The sequence below is a fragment of the Branchiostoma belcheri genome, unplaced genomic scaffold (genome assembly GCF_001625305.1).
Source record: "Branchiostoma belcheri isolate BF01 breed outbred unplaced genomic scaffold, Haploidv18h27 scaffold96, whole genome shotgun sequence".
NCBI classification, from domain to species: Eukaryota; Metazoa; Chordata; class Leptocardii; order Amphioxiformes; family Branchiostomatidae; genus Branchiostoma; species Branchiostoma belcheri.
The window spans coordinates 1,112,100-1,132,973 of record NW_017804642.1 but is presented as its reverse complement, the minus strand read 5'-3'; the positions used below and the strand labels follow the sequence as shown (position 1 = coordinate 1,132,973).

General features: G+C 39.4%; 1 protein-coding gene across 9 annotated transcripts in view; it reads left to right on the top strand.

The window, feature by feature from the left end:
- LOC109461813 (5'-AMP-activated protein kinase subunit gamma-1-like) overlaps window positions 1–20,874 on the top strand; it is a 70,135-nt gene that overhangs the window by 36,641 nt on the left and 12,620 nt on the right. For 4 of the 9 annotated variants that reach the window (XM_019758258.1, XM_019758261.1, XM_019758259.1 and 1 more), the window contains exons 3-9: window positions 2,968–3,090; window positions 4,085–4,099; window positions 4,430–4,559; window positions 5,007–5,093; window positions 7,520–7,618; window positions 10,603–10,715; window positions 20,601–20,661. In XM_019758258.1, the coding sequence (XP_019613817.1) occupies window positions 2,968–3,090; window positions 4,085–4,099; window positions 4,430–4,559; window positions 5,007–5,093; window positions 7,520–7,618; window positions 10,603–10,715; window positions 20,601–20,661 (628 nt within the window). Of the gene's footprint in view, window positions 1–1,461; window positions 1,510–2,967; window positions 3,091–4,084; window positions 4,100–4,429; window positions 4,560–5,006; window positions 5,094–7,519; window positions 7,619–10,602; window positions 10,716–20,600; window positions 20,662–20,874 lie in introns of those variants that run through there. The other 5 variants (XM_019758262.1, XM_019758263.1, XM_019758264.1 and 2 more) reach the window with 5 other exon arrangements.

Genomic DNA, 20,874 nt, shown 5'->3' with positions numbered 1-20,874 from the left:
TATTCTATTATTAAACTGAGTATTTTTTCAGGTAGAAGAAAAAGACATTATAATAGTGATATCATATTCACCTTTGACATACCCACCATAGTGCAATGGGGATGTTTGAAAGCTTACAGTTTTGTTATAGTACTTCTCAGTACTAGGTACTAGTTTCATATGAAAAACGTTATTGCACGACAATTGCACATGGTACAACTATTGAACAAACAGAAAAACAAACTATATTATATATAATTATATATGTCAGTTTTTGTTTGACAAGATTGCAAAAACCTCTATTGCCAGACCCTGACACAAGATGCCGCAAAGAAAACAACTTTTTCATCTATTTAGATTGAAGCACTGATCATTTGTGTTTCCTAGAGACCATAAAATGCAAGATGTCCTCTCACCACCAATACTGACAACAACAACTTCATAGACAAACAGGTAAAATGTATTACAATGTAGATAGATTTGGTACATACAGTCATACTGGTTTAATTTTAATGGAAAACCAAGATCTATTCTTAACTGTTGTCCTCCAAATGTCAGTGCATGTATTTGCTGAGATGTCAGGTAGTTTGCACCTGACAAGTCTGGAATAATTGTTTTTCTGGAAGGGTTCTATATGCAGTGTCCCTGACAGGCCAAAGGTTAATTTGATTAAGCCGTGACACCTGTAACATTGGGCTAACAACCTTTGTTATTTGATACCACAAGTTAATTAAAAGAATCAGTGAGAACTTCAAAAAGTTTAGCATAGTGTCCAAACTTTTTGTTATGCATCTATTGTTACTTTTTAGAAAATAAATAGTGGACTCAACTTTCAAGGTATAAAAGTTATGACCGTCAAAAAAAATTTTGCCGCCAAAACAAGTATGGTACACTTGTTCTAAGGTATTACCATAGACTGTACTAGTCTTGACCACTGTATACATTTGTTGGCTTGAACAATTGTCATTACTTAAGTTATACCAGGAATGTTTCCAGTTGGCCATTCTGACCCTTCAAAATCTAAATCATCCCAATATTGTTATTACATAAATCAAGTGATACACTATAAGCTATTCAGAAGAAGTAGCTACTGCCGGTTTTAGAATAAGGTTGTACAAAAGTACAACTTGTACCTAAGAAGTTGGCAAGTAGATAGACAAGTAGCCACTTAGAATTGTAGTATATAACACTACATACGTGTGTACTAGATGTGCCTTCAAGTAGGACACAAGCTAAAGCATTGCCCCTTGAGTGCCAACAGGTGGTAACATGTGGTTCCAAAGCAATCACAAGTGACCTGCACCCAATAGCCTTGTTATTGGCCTTTCTTGCAGCCAGTGTTGACTATTTGTTTAGCCCTGGGCATCTTACCTTTACACTTTGAACTTAAGTTGAACCACGTCTTTATACCAGCCGCGCAAGTCCTAACTCCCAGGGCAGCATTGGCTTTTTACTTGTGTGACAGTCACAGTAGAGGAGAAAGACAAGAAAGGAAGGATGTCTGCCCAGAAGAAGCCACAAGTTCACTTGGTTTGCTTTCTTGTAGATTTTTAGAAGTGTTTGTTCTGTGTGACAAGTCTGAATGGGTATTTGCTGAACTTACCTAAGATACGCCTTCTGCATGTGTGTCTTATCAGAGTGGGTGTTGCCTCGTGGCCTTGTGACCATGCTGCCAAGTTTAGACATCTTAAAGCTAATCATCACCAACTCTTGTGTCACATGGAAGTCTTTAAGTCTAGCATGGCTGACATAACGTCCTGTAAGTTTCAGTAGAAGAATCTGATGTAAGATTTAGAAGTTCTTGACAGTTTTTTTGTGGTGAAGTCTCTTTGTTCCAGGTCATTGAACTCAACCCATTTCTGGGTCAGGCATTGTCAGCAATGGAAAAGTGCAGTGAAAACGTTAATTTTATTCAGATATTATTATTAAGTGAATTACGTACAATCCTTTACCTCCCCACCTTGCATCTCAAGGAAGTTGCCTGTATACATGATGCCTTGAGATTTCTGGCTATAACCATAATTTTATGTTCAGACAAACTTAGCCCCCAGTAGTGTTTATCAATGTCATGGTAGTAGGATTTAAATCCTCTGTGACCAGAGAGCCTTTGCCATTGCATTACCATGACCTGTGGGGGAGGGCCTTTGCCAAATTACCATGAAATGTGCCCTCCCCATGTAAATGGCTTCTCTTTAAAGTCTCAAGGTCTGTCTGCCCTGCCCAAGGTCATAATATATTTGCCAATACCTTGGTATGTCCCCTCCCCCTTGTAAAACTCCATTAATCTCAAAATGTTGCCTTCCTTGAGCCCTCAGTGCCTTTGCCCTGCCCTAGGCTTGATTAAAATGTGTTTACTTTCCCATTTCTTGAATTGTCTTGAGTCTTGAAAACTTTTCTAACTTGTTTCTATACTGACTGTAGCACCTGTATACCATGCCTTGATATGCCCCCCAATAAATTTGGCTACTATGAACTAGAGCTCAGTCTGCTACTCATGATCTACCATATCTCAAAAGCCCAGGAGGCAAAACACAGCAGGCATATTGAATGAATCTATATGGCTTCATGGTTGTTGCTATTGCCAGGGCAAGACTTTTCCCAGTTAAGTCTTGAAGTTGAACACTTCCTTCCATCTACAGGACCTGAGTGTCTAAAATGCCATGCCATGAACGTGCCATGCCATGAACGTGCCGTGCCATGAACGTGCCGTGCCATGAACGTGCCGTGCCATGAACGTGCCGTGCCATGAACGTGCCGTGCCATGAACGTGCCATGCCATGAACGTGCCATGCCATGAACGTGATGTGTCTTGCACACGTGTGTGTGTAGTAGTGCAGGCTTCCATAAGGTCCCCGCACCTCCCCGGATATCCCAGATGAAGATGAAGAGATGTTTTCTTGTTTCTGTAGCACCTGTTTATTATGCCTTTATCCTTTTTCTCCACCATTTTCGTACCTTTAAGTCTTGACCTGTTCCCTCCCCCTGCAGGACCTGAGTGCCTTTGCCATGCCGTACCTTGAGGAGGGGCGAGAGTCCAGTCTGTCTCCGGACGGGGAGGTGGCCAGCCTGATGCCACCCCGCGACCAGGTCATGTCAGTGGAGGCCAGGAGGGTCAGTACAACATCGCATCTCAAGTTCCTATAATCTCAACTCAGGATTTTCATGATTTTTAGGGGCAATACCACAATTCAGCACTGTGGTAGAAATATTTTTTTCAGTGTTCTGCATAATGGCAAAATTTTGTTCCGCAATTCGGAAATACTTTCTGCAAATATGCAGTCCGGATCTAAACCCATGGCATAAACAAAATTGGATGTTGGCAAACATTTTACATTTGTACATGCAATTTGAAAAATACATGCAGAACTACAGTCAGTAGTAAACACAAAAGCACCATTGAACCCTTGGTCTGATTTTTCCAGTCTGCAAAATTGCAGGTTGCTTCATTTTTCTTTGGTAATACTTAAAGTGTCTCTTCAAAATACAGACTGCAGAGGGGTATTTCAAACACTGACATATTTGTTTGCTACAATGTAGCTACTGCTGCTTTTATAATTTCTAGCTTTGTCTTACTCTGTTATTAGTATTACCAGTATAATAATTTTTGTATTAAGAGGATCTATTCTTGGCAGCGCCTTGTTGTAATGTTGATGTTCTAAGTTCTTTGTAAAAAGAGAGAAAAGGCAGAGTCATTCATATGCTGCACAGCTGTCAAGGTCTTTTTCACACAAAAAATTCTTACAAAGTAAAGTAGCATAAGCATCCAACCTGTGCAAAGAAAGCTAGTAAGTATACATGTACCTCTCCTGTACAACCAAATTTCTCGCTTATAGTACCAAGAATAAAATGAAAATTGTCTTTTTTTTGGAATATAAAGAAACCTGTATGGTGATTTTTATATTGCTGTTTGCATGAAGATAAATGCTACCTGTCACTTAGAGTACAATGTGCCAAAGAAAACTATTTCTTTGCTTAAGTTCTCTGTGTTTTATATGTCTTTTGTTTAATGCATGAGTTGTGTACACATTTCTTTGACGTTTCATGTCCTTTGCCTAATGCATGTGTACACATTCTGTCTTTCTTTTTTTATCTCACTTCTGTACAGGTGGCAGGGGACATGGTCAGTGCTGTAAAACATTTTCTGTAAAACGGGTGGTACCATTTTATTTAGTCGCTTCTGTGCTATTCTTGCTTTGTTTTCTCTTAGTTAAAAGTTAACCCTTTAGTAAATGAATCCTTCTTTTACTTTTTGACTAGACACTCCTGTCCTTTATAGTTGAGTGGTTCTGAATGTGAAGACTCTTCCTGTGCTTTTGTAGTTGCTTTGTTTTAATTTCTCTTTGGCTTTGTGTGCAGCTTTGCCATCTGAACTATGGCAGTACAACAGGGAACAGGGATGTATTCCTGTGAAAGACTTCTCAGATCTCACTGTGAATCCCCATGTCTGTAGGCCCAGTATCGTGCAGGAAGGCAGCTTTCCGCGCCGCCCAAGATGGAGATCAAGCAAGTGTACGGCCGTCCGACCACACCGCAGGACAAACCCGACAAAACCTCACCCAAAAGCCCCTCCAACAAAAAGCGTAAGTATACCGTGCAGTTAACCAGCAAAGGCAAGCGTGCTGATATAGCTGAAGAAAAAGAAGCTCTTGTATCTCATGTTTGGCTCTGCGTAGCTTTTCTTGACAATACAGGAGAAAAGTAGCGAAAAGCTAGGGTACCAAGTACATTAATCATCAGTTGGAAGTCAAGCCCTAGCTTGCAGTAAAAAGAGACTTACTGAGCCTGATTGATGATGGGCTAATGGATCTGTGATGTTATTTGGCGAGTAATCCAAGACAAGTGTCAGTGGACTTGGCATCGCAAGTAGAGAACGTAGCGCTGCCCATCTGTGGTGTAAAGGACCTTGACCTTTGACATGGTAACCATGATAACCTATAGGGCTGTAGCTTGCAGTTGGAGCTGAGCTGGAGGTGATAATGACATTGTGACTGACTGTTTTAACGCCGTGTGTGTACTTTCTTCCATAGGCATCAGCTTCCCCTCCCCCCTGAAACTCCGCATGCCTGATTTTAGGCTGTCACCACAGGCAAGCCGCAGGAGAGCGCATACATTCTGTAAATACATTTTCTTTTGAGGAAATACTAACTTTTGCCTTTCTTGATGTTTTGTGAAAGTGCAGTAGCATCTTGGCTGTCGCTCTTTGAATGCTAATATCCCTTTAAATGAACTAATGGCTCCCTCTGCAGTTTAGGATGTACCATTTTGTGTCATCTTTCCTCAAGGACACCCCTGTTTACCCTTCTAAAGGAATGTTCCATGTAGATGTAGCTACTGTTGACAAGTAGTATAGGAAGTGCCATTCTTGCCACCTTCATGAGGAGGTCACGACGTTGTCATGAATTTGAATTCTCTAGATCAACCTTATACAATGTAACTCATTCATCAACATTGAAAGTTTCTAAGTCCTCTACCAAACCAAGTTATACTTTGTCATGTAAATCCCTATGGTCATCTTACATGCACCCATGCTCCTCAATTCATCGTTAACTACCCATCTTAACATCATTCGCAATCTCTGTTTGGTCCATTCCAACTCTTGACCTTAATTTGCATACAATTGCGATGTTGGGAAAAAGGACTTACTATTAGTCAAGTGATTCATTCAAAGTATAATTAGGAACAGTATTGTTGCCAGATGGAAGAATATTCTCTTTCCTGTAAATAACTTTAACAAACTTGTCTTCTTTTCCATTTTCTATCCAGTGCAAATGAAGGTCAATGGTTGAAAGTAAAAACAAATCAACTCCCAAAAATGCATCTTTGTTGTTCTCTTCAGGATGATATCATTGTTTATAGTGTAGTCTAATTCCAAAGTTGATTTCAGGATTTGCAAAGGCAATATCTGCAGCCAGTGACGGAAACCAACTGATCAGAGACAAAGTTGAACATTTTGATGTTAGAATCCTAGTTCAATGTTTGGGTATTTTAAACTTTAAGATAACTATGTTACATCTCAAATGTTTGTTGTTTTTATGATATTCAAAAATGATAAATGAAGTTTAATCGTAATAAATTGTTTGGAATGATATTTTGTTCGGGGGTGATTCTAAGGTGACGGCTTAATCTAGCTGGTGGATGGGTCCCCTTCTGCTAATCCAAGTTTTCTTAAAATCATAATGAATATGTTATAATTACTAAACTCTTCCATGCAAAATGTTGAAATTTTTTAATGTCTCTAAAACTAGCTTCTTTCCATAAGCCAATACTGTATAGATGATAGTTACCCCTCTAATTATAGCTCTAAGATCAGTATATAATTGTTTGTACAGCACTAAATGGCCAGTAACCTTTTAACCCTCCCAGTGCCATGGACCGATTTTAAAACCTACTTCTAATCGGGCCTGGTACATGGATGGTTAATAGCAAAGGTTGCAATTGGGTAACTATAGCTAGAAGCTAGCATTAGTGATGTTTTTATTCAATTATAGGAAGAAATATAAGTCTGTTTCAATCCCTGTATACCCCTATGTTCCCTTACCCTGCCCTTGCCTATTCTGCAACAGTTATTGTATATATAAGCCGCAAATCCAATCGTGATAGAACTTTGAGAAAGACTCTTGGTTGGCATCTGATTGTTGCTTAAGGATAAATTTCAATCATCATATTAAAATGTCAACAGCTACATGTTATAACTCCATAAATAAAGTTGATAATTTTACACCTATCATCCAATTGTTATAATATTGATTTCATGTTGACAATAATGTTCAAAATGCGCAAATGATCCATGATGCAAGCTGCAGATCAAATCATTGTTTTATGTGTGTCATTTATGTGCCTATATGTAATGATATACATGTTTCTGTGTTATCGGCATGGTTTTTGTAGCTTAGACAGAGAGATGAAATCATAGTCATCATTTGCCTGTGGAAAGAAAGTAGTGGAGACTTTGTTTGAGTTAGAAATTTAAACCTTTTAGATAGCCTGGGTACCATCCAAATTTTCGCTATGCAACGCTCGAAAACGAAATTTTTTCAAGCGTTGCGTAGCGAAAATCCGGATGGTACCCAGGCTACCTTTTAGATGCATCATGTATGAAAGTAGGGCAGCTTGGTCATCCAGTAGCACCTGTTACAAAGTTGACTTTTAACATTTCAAATTTAAAGTAGGTATGGTCAGAAATGATACTGGATACTGTACCTAGCATATATCTACAGACTTATGAGATGAAAAGAATTTTTCAGAAGTTTCTAGTAATCATACATACCCAAATCTTTTTGTATGTACCGGTATTCTCAATTGTGAGGTGTCTACACAAAAAACGTATCAACCTTTCAAAATTCACATGTGACGCTTCAGTGGTAATTGGGTACTAGTACCTAAATTATATGCATGCAGGTGTAGGTAAGAACCAAATAAGCTTTACTTTCACATGTTGCATCTTTAGAGTGGAGGATTGTGGTGAGAATTGGGGCAGGGTTAGCACATGTAAGTAGTTGTATGCAGCTGTAGCAATGCATGCTCTGGCTTTGCCTTGCAGCTGGGGGAGGGCGTCCGGAGGTTGTCACCCGCGTACAGCTGGAAAACTACGTATTTGAGCCCGGAAGGCCGGAATCCAGACTACGGACAAGATCACTAAGTAAATATTATATAATATAGCTTTGGACTGACCAAGTTCCAACGTTGGGATTGACTCTGTTTTCATGTTAGCTACGTCTGTGTCCGTTGGATAAGACCAGAAATTCCTGGAACGGTTAAAGGAAAATTTGTCTTCTTTTATACTAATATACCACAATGCAGGAAACAGTCCAAATTGGTACATGTAAAACCTGCACATGACTACCACTAAAGTCTTGATTTGCATGGTCATACATGTAAGGATCACTTGCAGGCCAATTGTTGCAGAAAAAAAAAGAACCATGGAAAAAAACAGAGATTCAACAAAGTTGGAATTTGGCCAGTCAGCTACTGTCTGCTTAGACACACCAACTGAATGATAATTATTATCATTTATGTAGTGTCATATAGCTTGATAGGTGTTGTAGAACAACCAGTCCTAGTATATATACCAGTAGTATTAATAGGCATGGTATACGTAGTACTGTTGCAGTATACGTAGTTTAATGGTTTAGTCAGGACAGTATTTTGTAGTGACAGTAGTTGAATTTAAGATGAGACTCATCAGCTGTCAGTGTACTCTGTATGTAATGCTATAGTCCCTGTCCACTGTACTGGCTCTGTATGTCACACTGTCACTTGTGTGCCCTCTGTTTTTGTGTCCCTGTATCTATCCAGACCTATACTTCTTGTAGGCCATGGATGTCTTACAAGACCTCTTGGTCAAATTGAACAAGTTGTAGAAATGGCATTTGAGCTCTGAAGCAACATCTTGCCCATCATCTACCCTATTTGGGCAAATTTCTACAACTTTTTCCCTTGACCAAGAAGTCTGGTAACGCAAAGTTACTTGAAGGTATAGCTTGCCAACTTGTTCGCTCGCTCTGCTTAATATATAGTAACAGGATCAGGTTCAATGAGCTTCAACCTGCACAAAGTTTTTAACATGAATTACTGTAACAGTTAACATGAATTGTGCAGTCTTGAACAGGACCAACAACTTAGTCATTGTCAATGATAACAAACTTAACTTGATACCAAGTAAGCAATTCAAAATATAAGTAAGCCAGTTATTGTAATAATAACTAATAAGCCCTGCTTATATAACACTCATTAATAATATATAATAGCTTGAATTGATTTTGGTATAATAGTGAGTATGTAAGAGTAACATCTGTCCCAGAGAGCAGCCAAATCACTTCAAATCACTTCCTGACCCCTGCTCAATCCATTCATGTCCTTCCTCCCTGAAACACAATGATACATTTGCCCAAACAAAATAAATTGAAACTGTTCTCTCCAGATGTCGATATGGCTGGATGTGAGAGCAAGGGGTGAATCATAAAAGGCCCAGGGAGGGGGGTAGGGTCAAGAATGAGTAAGAAGACAATATACATGTGAGACAATAACTTTCAGTAAATTAAGATCAAGTATAAGTTGCACAACAAACCTAGGGGAATGATGACTAGATAGCACAAGTTATACCAGTCCTCCATTTGATGGCAGTAAAATTCTGTTACTGCTATACCAGTCCCTCTATTTCATGGACTACCCCCAAGACTGTATATTGAAGCAAAATCTAGAAGAGGCAAGACACCATGGGAGTAGTCATAAGTAGGTACATTGTATAGTCCTGGTCAAGATGACTGGTTTGGTCAAACCCAATATTACATTGTGTAAGTCTTAAAATAAATAGATTGAGATAAATAACATTTTGTGATTACATGCATTTGCCATAATGTATGTCTGAGTTTTATCAGGTAGATGCTTAACTTTTAATATATGACTGTAAACAAGTAACATAAAACGGTGCCCTTTCTTCCTACAGGTTTTAATGCACCAAATTGTATATAGTCAGTGTGGCATTTCTTGATGAACTCTACAAAAAGCAGGGCATTGAAAGCTGAATGTTGTTTACATGTAACTTTCTTCAGATTCTGAACTCTCTTGTTTTCATTCATCTACATTTTCTCCTTTGTGTGTTAGAAATCATTAACTTGTTTGGCTTTTTAACCTTTTTTTGCTGCTGTGGTTTCATCCATGACCTCAAGTTGTGTTGCAGGGAAGGTTAGTTAGGAGGGGTTTAATAGCCATTGCTAATGACCATACATGTTGAACATTGACATGGCGACTACATGTAGATGATGTGATTGGTTCATCTTGCACCATCTCTGTGTTGGCAGTATTCCTGACATGTACACGAACTTCAACTGTGCTCTTTCACCTTGTGCTCTTTTCACAGCATTTTACACCTCTGAATTTCTCTTGCTAAATATCTTCAGCTTTTCTTCCATCCTGTGTGTTTATATGTGGTGTTGCCACCTACAAGGCAAGACATTGTGTCGTCAGTCAGTGCCATTGGTAGTTTTTGACTGCTTGCTTTGTCCATCCAAGTAAAAATCATTGCAACAATGTCCTTGCTACAACTACATTTACTGGCTTCAACTTGCTACAACTACATTTACTGGATTTAAAAAGTTTTTATTCAATGGCCTTTGAAATTTATATCTATCAGTCTTCCATCTGTTTTAAGTTTATTCGTGCACCAAACTGTTAAATTTTTTTTTATTCAAGAAATTACGGAAACAAAAGGATTTGGCTGTGTTGTTTGGTAGAGAAATTGCTTGGCCGACACAAAAGGTTGTTTTCAGGTGCCAGTCTACTAAGCTTAGTGTTATATCAAATATGCTAATAGGCAGGTCGGCTGAACATACTGCACCAGTGTGCAAAGCCACGATTTTTCCAGGTTTTCTGGATTTTTGGTCAAAGTTGTATCAGAATTTTGCCTGTTGCAGCTACAATATCTTTTCTGACACAATAATTGAAAACTACAGACAGGGTGTTAACCTTATATACATGAGTACCACCTTATATGAGACGTTCTGCCGAAGTGCTATGCACTATACATTCTGGGTTTCGCGCATGTGCAGTACGTTCTGCCGACGTGTCATGCTTACACTGAATGAAATCCTTGTGACCGTTGCTATTCTCACCTCTGTTCATCAGGTGGTCCAGGAGGATCAGCTGTCAAGCAGGACCTCAACAAAGAGGCAGTGCTTCGGCAACGGTCGCGGACTATGAGCGGACAGAACAACGGCGCAGAGCGACCGTTCTTCCTGGTAAGGAAAGCCAGTACGATCTGGATTCCATACTGTTGAAGTTTTCAGCATGTTGACTAAAAAAAGGCTTGGCTGCAATGAAAAGTTAGGAATTGAGTTTACAGATTCATTTGGTCATGGATCAACTTTGTATTTTAAATTACAGCTGCCTAACTGTTAAGATTTTATGTCTAAGACTATAAAAGCAATATAGTCCCAATCTTGCTAAAATTAGAGGAATTTCTTGAGGTAAGGAGTGCTTGTTTGGGCAGTTCAGAGATGGACATTTATTTCTGGATCTTTCTTATTTGGAATGTGTCAGTCAGTATGGGAAAGTTTGTTCGGTGTTTTAGTGTAAAATGCTTTGACATCCTCTCGTAGTTTGCAATGGCATATGGCAGATTGTGAAGGTGAATCAGCTAAGTTAGCTCTCTGTGACAGTCTTCAAGAGACACCTTTTGTATTGTAGTGGTACTGCAGGTGGTAACATCTCTTATTCTTTAGAGTTAGACTTCTCATACATGTAAATGTACATGTACAGTACTTGTTTAGGGTACTCATATTTTAGGGAGTCTCACAAATCTTTTTCCCCTGATGTTTCTCTTACTGTAGTCCTTCATAGGAGGCATTTCGATGACTGCAATTAGTTTTAACACCCCCAGAAAGTTGAGACAAACTTTACAAAGTTTTTTCATTGTTTTCCAATGAGGTCTTCTTAATACACCGTGGCTGTGGTTCAACTTTTTTCAAATAAGATTTCAGATCATACCTGTCAGACTCTGTTGTTAATTGCTTGTTACGTATAAAAAGGAAGCTCAAAGGCAAGAATGTTTCCATCTTTCGGGCTTTTGGACAAGTTAGGAGAGACACCTTTTGATCAGTAGTGGTACTGCAGCTTCCGTTGTGTCTACACTTTGGGTCAATATCCTCATGCCCATATAAGGCAATCTAAAAGCTTTACCTCAAAGGTCAAAGTTCAGGTTTTTGTTATTCATACGTGACCGGCATCACATTCACACTTCGTGGGGAGGGCCAGTACTTCTCTTCCTCAGCAACATTCCAGTATCCTATGGAAGTAAGTTCACCTGAATTCTACTAGTTCTGTAGTTTAGGGAGTTTGAAGCCCCCTTGAACACATATTTCAGGCTTGTGGTATTGTGTAGCCTTTACGTCATTGAAAGACTGTGTCTAATACAAAAGGCACCAGTCGACTGGTTCATCAAGAAGCATTTCCTCACCCATTGTGCTTTCATTGTGGGCTGGGCCTGTCAATTATTTTGTTGCCGTAAGGCTCAAAGTGCAGTGTTTGGCGATCATGTGCCGCCTCTAACAATTGATCTGTTACTGTTTTTACAGACCGGTTCTTAGCCCGTGGTTACATTGTACCAGTTCATAATATTGGAAAGAATGCACTATAATTATAATTGTTTCTAGGAAAAGTTAATGTGTTGACTGTTTGTAGGGTGTGACCTGGTATTGAATATATGTTTCAATACCACCTTGAATACATTAATAACGTTACTGATCATGATTTTTTCATGTAGGGAAGGTTGAATATAATGGTGTTACCTCGGTGCCAGTCTGTTGAGGTTTGGGCAGGCTCTCAGTCTCATTGGGTCTGTAGTAGTTCCGTACCACCCAGCTCAGGTATGCTCCCAGGGTGAGTTTCGCACAGGGCTTAAAACTCCTGCTGGGTGCCCACTGGAGCCCGCCCAAAGCACGATAGACTGGACACCAGGCTATAATGAGGTCTGCCTCACCAGTGTGTTCAAAGCAGTAGTCAAGTCTTGAAACATTATTTCTCTGTCATTCAATTCTATATACAGACATAGTGAAGTTATTGTGGAGAAGTGTTTCGTCAAACAGTAGGCTACAGAGATATGCTTACAGTACACCGTTACACCTTACCACTGTCGTAGGCTGATTAGAACAGGAAATTTTAATTGTCTGTGTTATTATTACCACACACTGTTATGCAAAGGTTGACTTGTCTGAGTTAAACAGGCGGCCAAATGTCTCCCTCCCTTTGATTGACTTGAAATATGCCAACTCAAAATTCCACTCAAAGAGATAATCTGTTGAGTTGTCATATTTTTGTGCTGAAGTTTAACACCTGTCTAGCGTTTGGAATATAATTTCTGACAGAGCCTCTATATTGCCTTGTTGGGGGAGTGTAGGTGTACCTAAGCAGCAATGGCATCCGTGTTACTGTTCCAGTTTATGACCACTCCATCATAGCTGATGGTCGGATCACAAAGTGAACCAGGGAAGATTTAATACTGACTCGACACCAATTTTCCGCTTGGAAATCACCATTTCAACTTTTATTGGCCCTTCCTATAACCTGTACCAAGGTCAAAGCATTGCATGAAAAGCCGGCTTACTGTATAACCTTGATGTCAACGTCACATGGGGCCTTCGCAGGTGTGCCCTTGGGCAGATTGTCTTTCATCCTAGTGCTCCTTCTCTTTGTAATGCTATCCATAAACACTGAGCTCAGCTGGTCAGATTGGAGTAGAGTTTCCTGCCATTTGGTTTAACCAGGTAGGACTTACCATCAATCCTACTGGGATGTTTTTACTGTTTTATGAAGATGTACTGCTTATTTTTGATGGCTCAATCTTAAGGTGATATTTGATATGTGATATGTGTTAGGTCCATTAGTATAATATATTCTATATGTGGAAGAAATAATGCTCTCTGTAGGTAGGTGGAGGCCAACACTAACCTGAGATCCAGACACTGGTTAAAAGCTTCTATCAGAAGTCAAGTCATCTGGCTTCCCTAAGTCAGTGTGGTCAGGGGTCACGCTAAACAAAGGCTGGATCCCAGGCTAGGGCAACACAGTAATTTTGTAGAATCAAGGAAAATTAGCTGGGAGTGGTCTAATTTAGTCTCCACCAGACAAACAATTTGGGTTCAAAAACAGTGAAATTATCCGTATAGGAAGGATAGAGGGATATTTTGCCAAGGGATTTTGGCAATCCGTTACTGGAGTTCATTTGCCCTATTTTTGCCAAATTGTATTTTCCTATCCCCTTAGGAAAGCCTGATGGAGTCTTGGTCTAATTATTGTTGAGCAGACCTGTTGACAAAATAGCAAGATGGGTGGAGTTTTCATTCATTAACAGGAGCCCGATCCTTGAAACATAATACATGTGATAGTCTGTTACAGCATGTAAACCTTTCAAGTGTGTATACTGGATATACAGTAGCCTGGTCTCCTTTCAATTCAACATTAGTAGTAAGTTAGTCTCTATTGCGGACACCATTAAACATTTTTTTTCTGCCTACATGCAGTTTTCTGATAGCTACTAGGTTCTGATTGCTTGAGGAGATTTAATTGCTACTCACCTAATCAATGATCAGCAAACAATGAGAAAACTACCAAGCAGCTATATATCAGATTAGCAGAAAATGTGTTGCAGTTGGAAAAAAATCTTGTCCTAGAGGCCATGGTCCTGTGCATTTCAGTTTTTTTTAGCCAATATCTTTTATTTTAAAAAGGAGAAGGAGAGAAGCCCTACCTACCAACCCTATAATTTTTGGTCAGTACTGAAATTTGAAGCACAACATTTTCCCTGTCCCTATATGTATACCTGTAACTGAGGTCTACTTAACAAGATTGATCACCTGTACCAAGGACAGCCCTACCTGCCCTGGTCTCTATGGTAACACCTGATACTCACCCAGCCAGGTGTTTGAACATCTGACCCTCAGGGCACTTTCTTAGCAACCTACAGGAACCTTTACAACCTCATTACAGCATGAAAGTGTTCAGGGCCATCCAGCTAGCATGCAGCATTGGATCCAAGATTTTGTTACACCATGGCGGCATTTCTTGTGTTGAAGGGGTTGCCCTGGCTTTGTCATTTCAGGTTATAATACTTTCAGGCATCCATGGCCCATACATGTATAAAGGAAAACATACAAATAGAAAATTTAATTCACATAATAACAACAGTTAAAAACATGACTATGAGTGCAGACTGACCCGGATATTAAAGATATGAGATATGAGAAGAATAATGTCTATCTGACCCTGTTTTATGGGAAAAGTTATGAAAAATTTTGTTACCCGTAATTAAAATAAACTCTGTTTTCTCATAAATCCATTTTATCAACTTAAGTTCAATGCAAATTTAACTCTTTAACTCGAGTTTATTTTAGATGAACTTTGTATATTACAAAGACTACTCTTTCTTACCTGTGATAATTATGACTGTCACATATAATCTGACATGATGACCATAAGCTACTTTGTGTATTTAGTAGGGCTGATGCATGCACATACATGTATACAGTAATGAAGTCATCAGCTCATGTGGTGATTGGTTATGTCAAAACAACCTAAACACAATCAGTCCACATTCAGGCTGTCATCATGTCACCAGTGTTGCAGGCATTTGGTATATCAAACCTATCCTTGCTAACTGCCCCCCTCCCCACTCTTGCTGTACTTCTAGTTACCATCAAGGGTTTACCACTGTTAAATGTCAGCACTGGAGAGTAATGCAAACCCAATCCTGAAATGTGTGGCATGGGGAACATTTAGTTGTTTAATCCATCTTTGATACCATCTGCTGCGGTTATCTTGATAAAGTGTCTACAGAATGCTCATTTAAATGTCCTTGTCAGTAGAAGAGTAATGTGAAAAGTCATTTATCATTGATAGATAAGAAAACATTTAGACCCCATGGTACATGCTATGTTTTAACGAACTTCAGCATCAAAAGCATGTACTAGTAAGTCTTATATTGCCCTGGTGTAGGTTTAATTTCTCTAATAGCTGTCATGTCTAACGTTAGATCTGTTTGATAGGTCATGTCTACTATTGTCCATGATAAAGGTTCAATGTACATGTATGCCCATGCTGTTGTTTTTCCACTTTATCACCATAATGCTGAATTAAGGGTGTGCTTAACAGTATTGTAGTCCAGCTGACCTTTGTAAAATATTAATCCCTCAAAGATTTATGGTTTTTAGATAATCCTTATATGGATAATGTACAAAGTTTTTATGACTTCTTATCTTGGCCATAAATAGGAAATAATCCTTGCTGCTAAATGACCAGATAGAGAAACATACACCATATGTCTGATCATATTAGGTAGAATTTTTACTGCTCCTGAAATTTAAAGTATATACAGGACATGCAAATGAAGTCATAGAACAAAAAAGGGTCTGTGAGTCAGAGCCCTTTGATGTTTGCTCACAAGTTGTGGTGCCAGGTCGTACAATGCCGCGCGCACGTGGTAACACATCACCTACGTTGCTAGGTTAACCTGTGGTATATGACCCCCCTTGTCAGTGTTTTGATCAAAGAAAACAGTTTTCTCACCACACTCTTGGGATAAAATGTTGGCATTGGCTGGGCCGAGGTTGTAAGTCAAGATACCACCAGACTTGGCTCTGATAACTTTTTCAAACTACCCTAAAGACATGTACAGGCAAGGTGTTGTTACTGAGGACTGGTAAGACATGTGCTGGAAGTGGAAGTGCGACGTCCCAGCACAAGCTTGTTTGAACCAAATCTTACCTTCTTCTGGCTCTCCTGCGCACGTGAAATTTACAGGATTTCCAACCTTGAATGAAGACTGGGAGATCATGCTGCATTCTCTGGCCTCCATGCACCTCACCAGGTACCTCTACAAGAAACAATGCCGGACGGTAGAAGAGATCGAACTTCAGCTGTTTCCTCTGTCAAGATCAAAAGCGGAACAGAACAACAGAAAGCTTCGCTGGGGAAAGCAACGTCCAAAGGTACAAACTGTGTCTGACCACATCGCCATGCAGAATGGTGTACAAGAGGAACTCGGCTACACAAATTGGTCTTTCTTCCAGAAGCCTCAACGGGAAGTTCTCTCTATTCCCCAAGTCTTGCCGCTAGAAGACGTCACTTTAGAAGAACCGAATAACCGTCATGACGACCAACATCTGCCAACTATACAGCCTCTTAGTGTAGAAGCACAGCTTAGACGGTTGTCTCTAGAAGACTTGGATCAGGATTCCGAACATTCTAAGTGTTCTTCATGCCGGGAAGAAGGAGAGGATTCCGAGTGTTCTTCTTGTCGAGAAGAAGGAATCGGTGATGACTGGTTTTCATCTGAGGAGATGCAAGATGTGAAGTTATACGAGAGAAGGAAGGTTCCAAGGATAGAGCCTCTTACGATGCCTCTTCCAGAAATCTTAGAAGAGGATGTCTTCTTGAGTCAAGATCTAGACAGTGGAGTAGGTATCTCTTCTTTGTTGATGAAAAACTCCGAGTTTAATGTAGTGTTAACCCAGATGCCAGTAACTGTTTTCTATGAACACTGTGACTGTTCGACATAATGGCCTTCACATTCTTACCTTACTATTGAGAACAGGTGAAACATGGGAATTTTATGGTCCTTATCAGAAATGTCCAGATAAGGTATCGCTAAGATAGTTTATGGCACTTCTGAATTCCCTAGTAACATGACTCTTACAAAGTTTATTGATTATGATATGTGTGGATATAACACTTGCCTATATCATTTTTCCTGATAAATCCTTTGATTTAGTACATGTATGAGTAGCAGACCTGTTGACAAGTTTATACACACAAATATAGGTCAAGTTCATTATGTAGTATAAGGTCCTGCTAGGTTCATCTGAAAAGCCCTGATCAGGAGATATGGGGAAATGCCAATCATCATAAAGTTTGTCTTTGATGTGTCATGCACCATGTTTGTTCAGCATGGGGATAAAACACTTAACACCTTGTTTTATAACGCATTGGTGACGAAATGATGGACACCCCCATACCCACATGGTACCACCCACCACTTGTTACAATGCCACGCCCCCTCAATGGATAGATGGAAAAAGCTGCTTATAACATGATTTTAACTCCATGCTTGTAATAAAGAAATGTATTGCTACTGGGGAAACATTTGATATATATGCACACCATGTAAGGTTACTGTTATTGCTCCTGGCAATACTAAAATCAAATGTAAAAATCTTGCAGTGTGTCATAGATATTTGATGAGTATTGTCATAGGTATGAGATTGGGCGACTAATCTGCCTGTAGTTGTTTCCACGTTAGCCTGATAGCCCCCACGGTCCACCAAACTGACCTGTAATGCTAATGGTCACTCCTCAGGCCAATGGATACTGCATTGCCTCCATAGGATCTGCTTACTGCTTGAAGATTACTAACCTACCCCCAAGAAAGATTGGGCCCTCTCCGGTTGCAAACCAATTTTAGCCCCCAGCAGCAAAAGATTGTGTAACACAGGTTATTTCCAGTCAGAACTGGCTCAAAGAACTGCAGTTGTTTCCAGACAGAACTGGCTTAGGGCCTTCTAAATTAGTATGCTGTTTTCATCTTGGTGTACATGTGCCTTTAGATTAGTTATTGGGCAGCATCATAGCAAACACTTTTGTCAGCTAATAACATGTTAGGGATCCAGACATTTCTACCAGTGTGAATTTTCTCAGGAGCGAGTTGTATCCCTGACAACACCTCTTCTCATATTATTATGCTGTTTGATTGAAGCCACAGTGTGGATCTGCGTGTCACGTAGGCACCCGGGATGTTTGCTTATAATGATGGACAGATCAACATGCAGAGTCTACTTCCACGACATGTGATTAGTTGTGCCCCTGTATTGAGAACTTCAAATAGTCTAGTCTCCTCCGTGTCATGCATTATGTGCATACGCGTACGTGAGCTGTCTGGCATACAGCATACATGATATTTCATATGCATCTTGAATATTAGTCTGAGTCTGGAGCTCAGAGTTATTAAGATGGAGCGAGTGAGAGTCAAACGACAGAAGAAGGACCCTTCAAGGAAAGTCGAGTCGCCAATGCGCCGGCACTCTCTTCCTTGGAAGAAGTCGGTCCAGGTCCAAGAAACGGTGAAGGTACAATCTTGTCTAGAAATTGTCAATATAGGTTGTAAAATTATATTCTGTAGGCGGCACAGCTACGTTGGAAAGGATACTGTATAATGTATATTCCTGTGAGATGATGGTGGTCCATTTCCAAATGATTTGTCTTGAACCTCAAAGTAGTGGTGCCAGTGAGGCATGTTATTACCCAACCTGCCGTGGCAATAGCCATTATTACTCAGTCTTATCCCTTGCTTTTTGTGATGCCTCAGTTTTTCCCAGTGTGAATACAAATGTGCAGACGTGTCAAAGTCCCACAGTCTTCAAATATTGATGAGGTATTTGGAGTTTTATTGCTATATTTCTGGTTAGGTCTGGTCCTGAAAATTGGTAGGTCCAGACAAGGTTCTGTATAATGTCCTTAATGGTCCAGGCTAGGGGAAAAGGACACATTTGAGAAACAGGAATAAAATAGGCATAGGCAGACCTGATTACGCAGTATATCAATATTGTAGGGATGAAAATATAGGTGGAGGGGCATGATATTGTCAAACAGGTGTTGGCCTTTGTTGCAGTCTCAAAGGAGGAGGGTGTAATATTGAAGCCATGGCAGTGGTAGTATGAACAGTCACTAGCACTGTAAACATAATTTATAGGATTCTTTATTGACACAACAAAAAAGTACAGAGACTTTTGTATGGTCTTCTACAACTTAACTAAAGATCTAACAAAGCTACATACATGTGTGGATAACGTCATCTTACGTACAGAGTATATGTATGATGTAACAATAAAGGTTAACTATTCTCTAACATGTGGTCTCTAAGATCGAAACATTCTTTAATGTATTTTCCTATTTGGACACTGTATTGGTTATCTCCCCTGAGAATGTAGTTGAATTTATCTATAGCATCTAACGTATTGAAATCAATTGAACAAGCGGAAAGAAAGGTGAACAGCAATAGGCGCTTATCATTGTATAGTGTACAATCCATTATAAAATGGTGCTCATTTTCAATCATGTTTGGACAAAATGGACAGAACCGTTGGTCATTTGGTATTTTATATGAATTCTAAATTGGGGTCCCGCACAATAATGTTTTTGTGCTGCTAAAACACCCTAGTAGGATGCTGTTTGGTTAGTAGAAATATTAATGTATTTCTAATGCCAGACATGCTATCCCGATAGCTAATAAATATTTCATGGATGAATGTTCAACTGAAAGATTTTCCCTTGGGCCTAGCAGAAACAAGATTGCCTATACATAATTGGTAATTGGTAATCAAGTAAGGTGAGAGGTGTGAGCCTTTGATACAGGCTCACTGCTTCCAATATTGGTCACGGTCAACTGTTTTCCCGTTTGGTCAGGTATTGCCTTGAAATATTTTGTCATATCCAGTATATTCAGTATCCATATGTTTGAAGTATTCAACATATTCTGATATATATTATTAGGATGAAAACCTGTTTCTGATATTAGGTTGGGGCCGATAGTGTAGCTGAACTCGAATATAAGGTCAGGTGATATTGTATCTAAAAGATAATTCATTATGTATATGAAAGAACGTCCATATATCCTGGTCGTAAATATGTCTAATTTTATTGGGGGTCGTTTAGAGTTGACTCGGATTGCATGTCCTTGCATTTTCGTCTGACAGTAGAATTACTGGCCCTGGTGGTCTTCTCAGGTAGGAAATCCAGTGAAACACTCATCAAATATGGCGTCATGATATTTTCAGGCACTGCTTGGTTAAATCAATATTGACTGTACAGCGTTAAACAACTGACAGTTTACCAATACATTTCATGTCTGTTTGCTTTTTTCCCTATTTTCATGGGAACCGTAGTTGAGATGATACTGAGAAGGGTTACATTGTAACATTTCCTCCTACAAGATAAAAATTCATGTAAAGACTACATGTTGTATAGGTAAAGATCTAGAGGTTCTTCCAATCTATACGAACAAAATGGCAAAAGGCCAACGTCATATCCTGTTGCTTTATGTTTTGTTTCAATAAACATTTGTCTCTGTGTTGTTTCAGATCCAGAGTTCAGATCCACTAGCTATGAAGATGCAGCAAGCACCACCACCCATAGAAGGAGGTGAGAACATTGTATACATTGTACCTCTGCTCAGCTCAGTACATGATTTACTGGGTATATTTTCCACACACTGAACACTGAATACATACAGTGGATAGCTGTTGTTATTAGTGAATATCTTACTTTATTTATTTATTCTTTATTTCAGTAATCCATGGCCCATATAATTAAAAAAAACATACAAATAGAAACACACATAATAACAACAATTAA